This window comes from Carcharodon carcharias, chromosome 28, assembly GCF_017639515.1.
Source record: "Carcharodon carcharias isolate sCarCar2 chromosome 28, sCarCar2.pri, whole genome shotgun sequence".
Lineage (NCBI taxonomy): Eukaryota > Metazoa > Chordata > Chondrichthyes > Lamniformes > Lamnidae > Carcharodon > Carcharodon carcharias.
In genome coordinates, this window is record NC_054494.1 from 38,151,414 (window position 1) to 38,163,990 (window position 12,577).

Consider the following 12,577-nt stretch of genomic DNA (forward strand, 5'->3'; position numbering starts at 1 on the left):
TGCAGCAGGTGGGGTATAGAACCCCCCCACCACCACACGCAGTGTGCAGCAGGTGGGGTATAGAACCCCCCCACCACCACACGCAGTGTGCAGCAGGTGGGGTATAGAACCCCCCCACCACACGCAGTGTGCAGCAGGTGGGGTATAGAACCCCCCCCACCACCACACGCAGTGTGCAGCAGGTGGGGTATAGAACCCCCCCACCACCACACGCAGTGTGCAGCAGGTGGGGTATAGAATCCCCCCCCACCACCACACGCAGTGTGCAGCAGGTGGGGTATAGAACCCCCCACCACCACACGCAGTGTGCCTGCAGTGTGGGTAATAGAACCCCCCACCACCACACGCAGTGTGCAAGCAGGTGGGGTATAGAACCCCCCCCACCACCCCCCGCCGTGAGCAGCAGTTGGGGTATAGAACCCCCCCAACCCCCCACACGCAGTGTGCAGCAGGTGAGGGTATAGAACCCCCCACGACCACACTCAGTGTGCAGCAGGTGGGTATAGCAACCCCCCCCACCACCACACGCAGATGTGCAGCAGGTGGGGCTATAGAACCCCCCCACCACCACAGCAGTGTGCAAGCAGGTGGGGGTATAGAACCCCCCCACCACCACACGCATGTGTGCAGCAGGTTGGGTATAGAACCCCCCCCACCACACGCAGTGTGCAGCAGTTGGGGTATATGAATCCCCCCCACCACACGCCAGTAGTATGCAGCAGGTGGGGAATAGAACCCCCCCACCCACCACACGCAGTGTGCAGCAGATGGGGGTATAGAATCCCCCACCCACCACACGCAGGTGTGCCGCCGGTGTGTTATAGAACCCCCACCACCCACACGCAGTGTGCCGCAGGGTGGGGTATAGAATCCCCCACCCCCCCACGCCCGAGAGTGCAGCAGGGTGGGGTATAGAACCCCCCCACCACCACACGCAGTGTGCAGCAGGTGGGGTATAGAACCCCCCCCCCACCACACGCAGTGTGCAGCAGGTGGGGTATAGAACCCCCCCACCACCACACGCAGTGTGCAGCAGGTGGGGTATAGAACCCCCCCACCACCACACGCAGTGTGCAGCAGGTGGGGTATAGAACCCCCCCACCACCACACGCAGTGTGCAGCAGGTGGGGTATAGAACCCCCCCACCACCACACGCAGTGTGCAGCAGGTGGGGTATAGAACCCCCCCACCACCACACGCAGTGTGCAGCAGGTGGGGGTATAGAACCCCCCCACCACCACACGCAGTGTGCAGCAGGTGGGGTATAGAATCCCCCACCACCACACGCAGTGTGCAGCAGGTGGGGTATAGAACCCCCCCACCACCACACGCAGTGTGCAGCAGGTGGGGTATAGAATCCCCCCACCACCACACGCAGTGTGCAGCAGGTGGGGTATAGAATCCCCCCACCACACGCAGTGTGCAGCAGGTGGGGTATAGAACCCCCCCCCACCACCACACGCAGTGTGCAGCAGGTGGGGTATAGAACCCCCCCACCACCACACGCAGTGTGCAGCAGGTGGGGTATAGAAACCCCCACCACCACACGCAGTGTGCAGCAGGTGGGGTATAGAATCCCCCCCACCACCACACGCAGTGTGCAGCAGGTGGGGTATAGAACCCCCCCCACCACCACACGCAGTGTGCAGCAGGTGGGGTATAGAACCCCCCCCCACCACACGCAGTGTGCAGCAGGTGGGGTATAGAACCCCCCCACCACCACACGCAGTGTGCAGCAGGTGGGGTATAGAAACCCCCACCACCACACGCAGTGTGCAGCAGGTGGGGTATAGAATCCCCCCACCACCACACGCAGTGTGCAGCAGGTGGGGTATAGAACCCCCCCACCACCACACGCAGTGTGCAGCAGGTGGGGTATAGAACCCCCCCACCACCACACGCAGTGTGCAGCAGGTGGGGTATAGAACCCCCCCCACCACCACACGCAGTGTGCAGCAGGTGGGGTATAGAACCCCCCCACCACCACACGCAGTGTGCAGCAGGTGGGTATAGAACCCCCCCACCACCACACGCAGTGTGCAGGCAGGTGGGGTATAGAACCCCCCCACCACCACACGCAGTGTGCAGCAGGTGGGGTATAGAACCCCCACCACCACACGCAGTGTGCAGCAGGTGGGGGTATAGAACCCCCCCCACCACCACACGCAGTGTGCAGCAGGTGGGGTATAGAACCCCCCCACCACCACACGCAGTGTGCAGCAGGTGGGGTATAGAACCCCCCCCCCACCACACGCAGTGTGCAGCAGGTGGGGTATAGAACCCCCCCCCACCACCACACGCAGAGTCGTGCAGCAGGTGGGGTATAGAACCCCCCCCACCACCACACGCAGTGTGCAGCAGGTGGGGTATAGAAACCCCCCCCCACCACCACACGCAGTGTGCAGCAGGTGGGGTATAGAATCCCCCCCACCCGACCACACGCAGTGTGCAGACACGGTGGGGTATTAGAACCCCCCCCCACCACCACACGCAGTGTGCAGCAGGTGGGGTATAGAATCCCCCACCACCACACGCAGTGTGCAGCAGGTGGGGTATAGAATCCCCCCCCACCACACGCAGTGTTGCAGCAGGTGGGGTATAGAACCCCCCCACCACCACACGCAGTGTGCAGCAGGTGGGGTATAGAACCCCCCCCACCACCACACGCAGTGTGCAGCAGGTGGGGTATAGAATCCCCCCCACCACCACACGCAGTGTGCAGCAGGTGGGGTATAGAACCCCCCCCACCACCACACGCAGTGTGCAGCAGGTGGGGTATAGAACCCCCCCACCACCACACGCAGTGTGCAGCAGGTGGGGTATAGAACCCCCCCACCACCACACGCAGTGTGCAGCAGGTGGGGTATAGAATCCCCCCACCACCACACGCAGTGTGCAGCAGGTGGGGTATAGAACCCCCCCACCACCACACGCAGTGTGCAGCAGGTGGGGTATAGAACCCCCCCACCACCACACGCAGTGTGCAGCAGGTGGGGTATAGAACCCCCCCACCACCACACGCAGTGTGCAGCAGGTGGGGTATAGAATCCCCCACCACCACACGCAGTGTGCAGCAGGTGGGGTATAGAACCCCCCCCACCACCACACGCAGTGTGCAGCAGGTGGGGTATAGAATCCCCCACCACCACACGCAGTGTGCAGCAGGTGGGGTATAGAATCCCCCCCACCACCACACGCAGTGTGCAGCAGGTGGGGTATAGAACCCCCCCCACCACCACACGCAGTGTGCAGCAGGTGGGGTATAGAACCCCCCCCACCACCACACGCAGTGTGCAGCAGGTGGGGTATAGAATCCCCCCCACCACCACACGCAGTGTGCAGCAGGTGGGGTTATAGAACCCCCCCACCACCACACGCAGTGTGCAGCAGGTGGGGTATAGAACCCCCCCACCACCACACGCAGTGTGCAGCAGGTGGGGTATAGAATCCCCCCCACCACCACACGCAGTGTGCAGCAGGTGGGGTATAGAACCCCCCCCACCACCACACGCAGTGTGCAGCAGGTGGGGTATAGAATCCCCCCCACCACCACACGCAGTGTGCAGCAGGTGGGGTATAGAACCCCCCCCACCACCACACGCAGTGTGCAGCAGGTGGGGTATAGAACCCCCCCCACCACCACACGCAGTGTGCAGCAGGTGGGGTATAGAACCCCCCCACCACCACACGCAGTGTGCAGCAGGTGGGGTATAGAAACCCCCACCACCACACGCAGTGTGCAGCAGGTGGGGTATAGAATCCCCCCCACCACACGCAGTGTGCAGCAGGTGGGGTATAGAACCCCCCCACCACACGCAGTGTGCAGCAGGTGGGGTATAGAACCCCCCCCACCACCACACGCAGTGTGCAGCAGGTGGGGTATAGAATCCCCCCCACCACCACACGCAGTGTGCAGCAGGTGGGGTATAGAACCCCCCCACCACCACACGCAGTGTGCAGCAGGTGGGGTATAGAATCCCCCCCACCACCACACGCAGTGTGCAGCAGGTGGGGTATAGAATCCCCCCACCACCACACGCAGTGTGCAGCAGGTGGGGTATAGAACCCCCCCCACCACCACACGCAGTGTGCAGCAGGTGGGGTATAGAACCCCCCCACCACACGCAGTGTGCAGCAGGTGGGGTACAGAGGTGCGAGGGTGGTGGGGGGGCTGGTGTGGGGGATGACAGAGCTGTGAGAATGCTGGGGGGAGAGGAGGGCATGGTTGTGGTGCTGTGACTGTGGGGTGCTGGCTTTTTACATAAAAACCACTTGCCTTTTCAGTGGCGCTTTTGTAACAGTTTAAAAAGTTAAGCCATGCAGACCATGAAAAAACAATGCGAGGGTCTAAAGGGGCCTTGCGCCTGTTAACACTCGGTCGGAGCTGCCTGTCTTGGAGCTCGTGACCCCAATATTTTGTGTCTCAGCCCCACGGCCTGGGAAGTCTGGCTACACGAACACACGAGTACTTCATCACATGGCAAGTCTATCGTTTTTAAAGGGTGGAATCATTATTTTGCAGCCTCAAGATGGTTAACAAACTTTAAAACATTTTAATGCTTTAAAAGTTTTGCCTTGTGCAGCTGGAGGTTAAACAGGAGCAAGGTCCAACTGCAGCATTGACAGTTGTTAATCTCTGTTTTGCAAAAGGCAATCTTAAGTGATGGAGCCCTGTGAGGATAATTGTGATTTCTTTTTAAAAAAAAATCAAAATACTTTTCGATTTTCTCCATCAATGAAGGAGTGCTCAACATATCCATACTGTTTATTCCTGTTCAGACGAGCCATAGAATATCAGTGCTGTAGAAGAGCAATACTGGTGCATGCTGGAAGTGTGAAACGAAGACAGAAACCGCTGGAAGTACTCAGCAGGTCAGGCAACCGAGAAACTTCTGAACTGCCGAGATTATTTTTTAACTGCTCATGTCCAATTAGGAGAGTCTGCATGAGGCCTTCTCAAGTTGCATTTGAATAAAATTTCAAAAGCGAGAGACATTTGAAACTTGCAGCAGTGTGGAACCATCCCCAGAGAGCAAGTTTTACAATCTGTAGAGTACGTGCAATAACTCAAAGCTTGTTATGTAAAGGTGGTTGGCAATAGCTCGAGAGGTATCGTGAGGAAGCATTTTATTTTCACAAAGAGTTTTTGTGATCCAGAATGAATTGCCTGGAAAAGTGGTGGAAGCAGATTCAATAGCAACTTCCTAAAAGGAGATTGGGTAAATATTTGAAGGCAGAAAAAGTTATAGGATTATGGGGAAAGAGCAAGAAAGTGGGATTAATTAGATAGTTCTGCCAAAGAACTGGCATATTCATGATGGGCTGAGTGGCGTCCTGTACTGTATCATTCTATGATTCTACAGCTATAATAGTGTTCAGCAAGACTGGTAAATGGGAGGAGTTCAGTGTTGTTAAAGCTCTGCTAAAGGTGGAATGCCCTGTAGGACATCATGTAAGGACCATGGAGGGTTGAGCTACTGGGTTCTGCCTGTACTCTCCACTGACTCCTGTTCTAGACTGCACAGAGTGAAGTAGAAGCTGGTTGGGGGACTTGGTGATGGTAATGTCATTGAATGTCAAAGGGAGATGATTAGATTCTGTCTTGCTTGAGACACCTGGCGTTTATGTGGCACAAAGTAGAGAAAAGACAGTCCGATTTTGGGGAGTCTTTGTGGAGTTCCTCTCCTAGCCAAAGCAGCAATAGCCTTCACTGGCTGCTCCATTGTGTAACATGGAGTGTCAGGGGCTATCAGTTGTACTGTTTAAAGTTCCTCTTCCTGTTATTTAACAAGTATCTCTCTCACACTGCTGGTACCAGCTGAACTTGGTGGCTCTGACTTAGAATTGACCCACTTCTGAGGCAATAGCAAAAAGAGAGCAGCTTTTTCCAAACCTTCAGGTCAACAATATTCAAACAGAGTAAGTGAGCGAGTGAGGAATATAAATGGGATTCAGCTGCCTGGGCTGGGTTGTCAGCATAGACTGTGCCGGGGTTGGCTCCTTGTAAGGGCTGTCCAATGACCCCTCTACGCTGCTCTTTCCCAACTGGAGTTTGGCCATTGATCCGCCATGATCTTATTGAATGGCAGAACAGGACCGAGGTGCTAAATGGCTGACTCCTGTTACCAAGTTCTATGGCTGTACACACACAGGTATAATGCAGTTGAGAAAACCTTGGGAGACCATGGTTACCAATTATGTATCAGTAGAAAAACTTATCTAATTCCCCAATCCCACCTCTGTCTGCCCCAGTTTCCCCCTCGGTCAAGGACCGATCCACACATATTGTCACCTTTTTCCTGAATAACTTCAGACATCTTGAATTAAGAAAGACTTGCTGGCATCTAATCTCAGTACCCCGAAGCAAGCTCTGTTGTATCACTGTCACTGTTGATGAGTGCCGGAGTCCTCTATTTAAGTATACCAATCTTTGGAGATGGCAGGATATGCTGAGAATGCTGGTTAGAAAGCTTTCCGATTCTTGGCTTTATTAATAGAGGAATGGAGTATAAAAGTAACTGAGTTATGCTTAGCATTTTGTAAATCAGCTGCTGAGGCCTCGGCAGCCATATCATGTCCAATCCTGGGCACTTCAGGAAGGATGTCTGGGTCTTAGAGAGACTGAAGAGATTTGTGAGAAGGGTACCAGGGATGAGGGACTTCAGTTATTTGGAGAGACTGACTGGAGAAGCTGGGATTGTTCTCCTTGGAGCAGACAAGTTTAAGGGGAAACTTGCGCTAAGAGGTGTACAAAAATCAGGAATCGTATGACAATGAAGGAGAAGCTGTCCCCGGTGACTGAGGATACAGATTTAAGGTGATTATCAAAAGGAGCAGGGATGATGTGAGGGTTTAAAAAAATTTATGCGATGTGTTGTGATCTGGAATGTGCTACCTGGGTGGATAATGAAAGCAGATCCAATAATAACCTGCAAAGGAAATTGACAATTTTTCAAATATTTTTTCAAATCCCTCCGTAGCCTCACCACTCCCTGTCCCTGTAGCCTCATCTGGTCTCACAAATCTTTGAGATGACTTTGCTGCTTCAATTCGAGCCTCTTGTGCATCCGTGATTTTAATTGCTCCACCACTGGTTGCGGTGCCTCCAGTTGCTAGGGCTTAAGCTCAGGAATTCCCTCCGTAAACTTCCTGCCCTGCTCTCTCAATCTCCTCTTGTTCCTTCTAACTTAGCAGTGTGACCAAGCTTTGGAGCCCTGTTCTAATCTTGCGTGCCTTGGTTCTTGTCTGATAATGCTCCTGTGAAGCACCTTGGGATGTTTTGTTATATTGAAGTCGCTATATAAATGCAAGTTATTTGTCTATATTGGACAAATTCGAAGGTTTTTTTTTTCCCTTTACTGTCGCTGGGTCAAAATCCTGGAACTCCCTCCCTAACAGCGCTGTGGGTGTACCTACAACACATGGACTGCAGCGGCTCAAGAAGGCAGCTCACCACCACCTTCTCAAGGGCAATTAGGGATGGCCAATGAATGCTGGCCTAGCCACCGATGCCCACATCCGGTGAATAAGTAATTTAAAAAAAAGTTATTGTTTTATAACCATAGGACATTTAGGGGAATATTGGTTGGGGTTTAACGGTTTGAGGTGAACTGTTTCTTCACAGAGGAAATAGAGTTTGACTTTGGCTTGGAGGGTTGTTTAATATTTCTCCTCCAAACCCTAGTGCCTATTGTGACTGGAGATTGATTATTTCTTCAGGGAAGTAATGAAAAAGCCCTGAGTCCTCTTGCATTAGTACTTTGCCTGTTGTTTTTCTTTTTGAAGAGGATTTAATTAGCTTGTTGTTTATTTGTGCATCAATTGTGGACATAACAGGCGGTTCGAATCCATGCCAAAATTGGTTTTATTTTTAGTCATTCTTGTGATTTTTTTTTTTTATTCATCCACGAGATGTGGTTTTCGCTGGCTGGGCCAGCATTAATTGTGCATCCCTAGTTATCCTATACACAAAAAGCAGGACAAATCCAACCCGGCCAATTACCGCCCCATCAGTCTACTCTCGATCATCAGTAAAGTAATGGAAGGGGTCATCAACAGTGCTGTCAAGTGGCACTTGCTTAGCAATAACCTGCTCACTGACGCTCAGTTTGGGTTCTGCCAAGGCCACTCAGCTCCTGACCTCATTACAGCCTTGGACAAAAGAGCTGAACTCCCAAGGTGAGGTGAGAGTGACTGCCCTTGACATCAAGGCAGCATTTGACCGAGCATGGCATCAAGGAGCCCCAGCAAAACTGGAGTCAATGGGAATCGGGGGAAAACTCCCTGCTAATTGGAGTCATATCCAGCACAAAGGAAGATGGTTGTTGGAGGTCAGTCATCCCTACTCCAGGACATCACTGCAGGACTACCTCAGGGTTAGTGTCCTCGGCCCAACCATCTGTGAGCGTCACTCTTAAAGCCCACATTTATTGCCCATCCCTAATTGCCTTTGAGAAGGTGGTGGTGAGCTGCCTTCTTGAACCGCTGCAGTCCATGTGGTGTAGATACACCCACAGTGCTGTTAGGGAGGGAGTTCCAGGATTTTGACGCAGTGACAGTGAAGGAACGACAATATAGTTCCAAGTCAGGGTGGTGATTGGCTTGGAGGGGGAAACTTGATGGTGTTCCCATGTACCTGCTGACCTTGTCCTGCTAGGTGGTAGAGGTTGGGAGTTTGTACGGTGCTGTTAAAAGTTCTGTGTTGAGTTGCTGCGTTGCATCTGATAGATGGTACACACTGCTGACACTGTGTGTCGGTGGTGGATGGGGTGCCGATCTAGCGGCCTGCTTTGCCTTGGATGGTGTTGAGCTTCCTGAATCCCATTGGAGTGTTGAGTTTAAGGAAAGATGTTTGAAGCTAATTGGGAGGTGCTGGAAGCATTTGTTTGTGCACTAAGAAGATTTCGCACCGATTCCTAGGTCTGTATTTTTGGACTAAACAGCAATGAGTTGTTGAAAGTTTTCTATAAGTATGTGTTTTGAAAGAGCACTTTGCTTTAATTGACTCAAAACTATTTATTCAACCTCCTATGTAGCAAATGAATCGGCTGTCACCCAAAGCAAGGGAGGGGTGAAGCTGGTGCCAGTTTCTAAGCAAGCTGCATTTCTTCTGTGGATCTATTCGAGTGGCAGACATCCACAAAAACTGTGTGCGTGATTTTCTGAGGTGTGGAGGCTGTTTCGGATTAGGCCAACCGTGCTTGCCATAAATAATTTAAGTCACTGGAAGGAGTTCCAACCGGCTTGGCAAGCTTCGCTTTCTGGGGCTGCGTGCAGTAAAGTTCACGGAGAGTTGCAGCGTCCCCATAAGGGGTTAGCTCTTGACAGCTGTCACGTCTCCCATCAATGGATGTCACTCAATGTTGTGGATATGTGACAATATCCATAACAGTTGCTATAATCGCTTCAAGTTTATGGGGTGGCAGTCAGCAGCTGATTATCATATTCTTTGTAATAGTACAGTCTGCTCCTGATAATTTATAATGTGTTTTTATACTAAAATAATTAAATACTGAATAATTTGAATTAAACAATGCAAATAACAAAGCACGAAATCAGTGCAAACATTTGAATTGTCAGACAATGTCAATCTTTCAGTTAAGAATAGACTGTGTTGATAAGTTGAATTCTCCAACTGGGATAGTGTTTAAATCTTTGACTGCAGCTTTGTGTAGCTATTGATGTTCAAGAATTTAAAAAAAAACTAATCTTACAGACTCAAATGGAACTGTCTTTTTTTCATACTCTCTTTAACTATTGTAGATGAAATTTTGGACATTATTTAGTTGAGAGATTTCCATTCCACTTAGAAAATTGGTCACCAAACATTTATTGGTTACAGAATTTTACAATGGAGGGGTAGGATGACCGGCCCTTTGCTCTTGTTCTATCTCTCTGAAAGAGCATGTTACTTTATGTACTTTCCTGCATGTGCTTATAAAAATAATTTCCTTTACAAATATATATACACCTTTTTAAAAATTATTTATACATCTCCTTTTTAAAAATTATTATGGATTCTCCATACCTTTTGATGGCAGGGCATTCTGTATCTGAACCAACAATCCTCTGTGTGTTATTAAAACAAAAGCAGGCTTCTAACCACTCATCCTCCTCCTCCTTCTCCACTAGTAGACCTTATATTTATTCTCTCCCGTTTGCAATTGACTGGCTCCTGGAAATGGTTCCTCCTGTCATTTTCATAATTACGACACCACTTTCAGGTCAGATCCAACAATAACTCAAAAGAGTAAATCTCTCTTTACTCTTTCCAAATGTTGAGCCTTAAATGTGGAGTAAGCACCCTGGTGTATCTTACTGGAATTTTACGCCGGCAGGATTTTATGGTCCTGCCACCGTCAGTGGAGTTTTGAATGGCTCACTGCATTTTATGGCTACCCACGCCCCTGCCTAAATTCTGCCCTCTGTTTCTCTCAGAACTGCTCAGCGTTTGTATCTTCGACCCCAGGTATGTGGTGCTTAATAGCCAGGACTTTCTAATGTCTGATAGCCAGACACTTCTAAGATAATTCCAGCAGTACAGTGCTCATGTTACTGGGCTAATAATCCAGAAGCCTGGATTAACGACCTGGGTGACACTAGTTCAGATCCCATCACGGCAATTTAAATTCAGTTGATTAAATTTGGAATTAAAAAGCTAGTCTCTGTAATGGCGACTGTGAAACTGCCAAATTGTTGTAAAAGCTCACCTGGTTCACTAATGCCCTTTCGAGTTGGGGGGTGGGGGGGCAAAATCTGCCGTCCTTACCCAGTCTGGCTTACATGTGACTCCAGACCTCTAACTCATAATCGTCCTCCTGACGTGCCCCTAGCAGGAGGGCTGCCCTTTGCCTCCTCAAAGGCGATTAGAGACGAGCAACAAATGCTGGTCTTGACACTGATGCCAAAAGAAGACGTATTATTGTTTGACTGGTTCACTGTTGGGGACTTGCTGCTACACTCATGGCTAATCGCAGACCTGCTCTACATTCCAGCTGCAGCAAGTGGATATGTCTCACTGGTGCAAGTGACTGCAATGATTAATTTTATGTCCATAATTTGTTTTAAGTAACTATCCTCCACTCACTGCTGTCTTTCAGATGAGATGTCAAATCAAGAAACAGGGCAGCTGATTTGCATTGAACAAGGTGATGTAAACAGTGATGAAATGAGTGACCAGATCATCTGTCAGGTGTTAGTTGTAGGATAAATGTTGGGCAGGACACTAATGGAGGGAAGGGGTGGGGGGAAGAACTCCCTCCCTCCTGTGCATATAGTGCCAGAGAATCTTTTGCGTCCACCTGAGAGGGCAGACTGAGCCTTGGTTTATTGTCCCACCTGAAAGACGGCACCTCCGGCAGTGCAGCACTCCCTCAGCCTTGCACTGGGGATGTCAGCCTGGATTATGTGCTCAAATCTCTGGAGTGGGACTTGAACCCATGACCTCCTGACTCAGGTGAGAGAGAGAGAGAGAGGCTGGGAGTATGGATGAGATGGCTACAGGGTTTTAGTGCAGCAAGTAGTTTGCTACTGGACCATTTGTAACCATAGGGTAACCTGTCGGGGTTGGGGGGGTGGTTGTGTGCAGGCAAGTGCTGCCATTTTACGTGGGTGGGCGAGGGGTGTGGGGTTCCCTGAGACATGCCCATCGTCACCCCGCGTCATTTTACACCTTGGTGAGCGGGCCCCACCCCCGCTCGCTGAGCCGAAGATTCAGCTCATAGTCAACCGGCTGAGAATGTGCAGTTATGCAGTGCAATGGTCGTAAACCAACTGTGATATAAATGGGGCATTGTGCATGTTACCCATAGCGGTCGATTTGTCTAGGGAAGAGTGTGTAGATAGCCTGGATCACGTGAGATCAAACAAGAGGTGTTAGGCGTCTTGAAGAATATTAAGGTGGATAAGTCCCCAGGGCCAGATGGGATCTACCCCAGAGGTACTGAGGGAGGCAAGGGAGGAGATTGCTGGGGCCTTAACAGAAATCTTTGTATCCTCACTGGCTACAGGCGAGGTCCCAGAGGACTGGAGAATGGCCAATGTTGTTCCATTGTTTAAGAAGGGTAGCAGGGATAATCCAGGAAATTACAGGCCAGTGAGCCTTACGTCAGTGGTAGGGAAACTATTGGAGAAGATTCTTCGTGACAGGATTTACTACCATTTGGAAGCAAATGGGCATATTAGTGAGAGGCAGCAAGGTTTTGTGAAGGGGAGATCGTGTCTCACTAACTTGATCGAGTTTTTCGAGGAAGTGACAAAGATGATCGATGATGGAAGGGCAGTGGATGTTATCTACATGGATTTCAGTAAGGCCTTTGACAAGGTCCCTCATGGCAGACTGGTACAGAAGGTAAAGTCGCACAGGATCTGGGTTGAGCTGGCAAGATGGATACAGAATTGGCTTGGTCAGAGAAGACAGAGGGTAGCAGTGGAAGGGTGCTTTTCTGAATGGAGAGCTGTGACTAGTGGAGTTCTGCAGGGATCAGTGCTGGGAACTTTGCTGTTTGTGGTATACATAAATGATTTGGAGGAAAATGTAACTGGGCTAATTAGTAAGTTTGCAGACGACACTAAGGTT

The 12,577-nt window shown here is 50.8% G+C and overlaps 1 protein-coding gene across 4 annotated transcripts in view; it reads left to right on the top strand.

Annotated features, from left to right (window-relative positions):
* zswim8 (zinc finger, SWIM-type containing 8) overlaps positions 1–12,577 on the top strand; it is a 194,740-nt gene that overhangs the window by 22,934 nt on the left and 159,229 nt on the right. For 3 of the 4 annotated variants that reach the window (XM_041176604.1, XM_041176603.1, XM_041176602.1), the window contains exon 3: positions 11,100–11,147. The exons of the other annotated variant lie outside the window; for it this stretch is intronic. In XM_041176604.1, the coding sequence (XP_041032538.1) occupies positions 11,100–11,147 (48 nt within the window). The remainder of the gene's footprint in view (positions 1–11,099; positions 11,148–12,577) is intronic. 4 annotated transcript variants of the gene reach the window in all.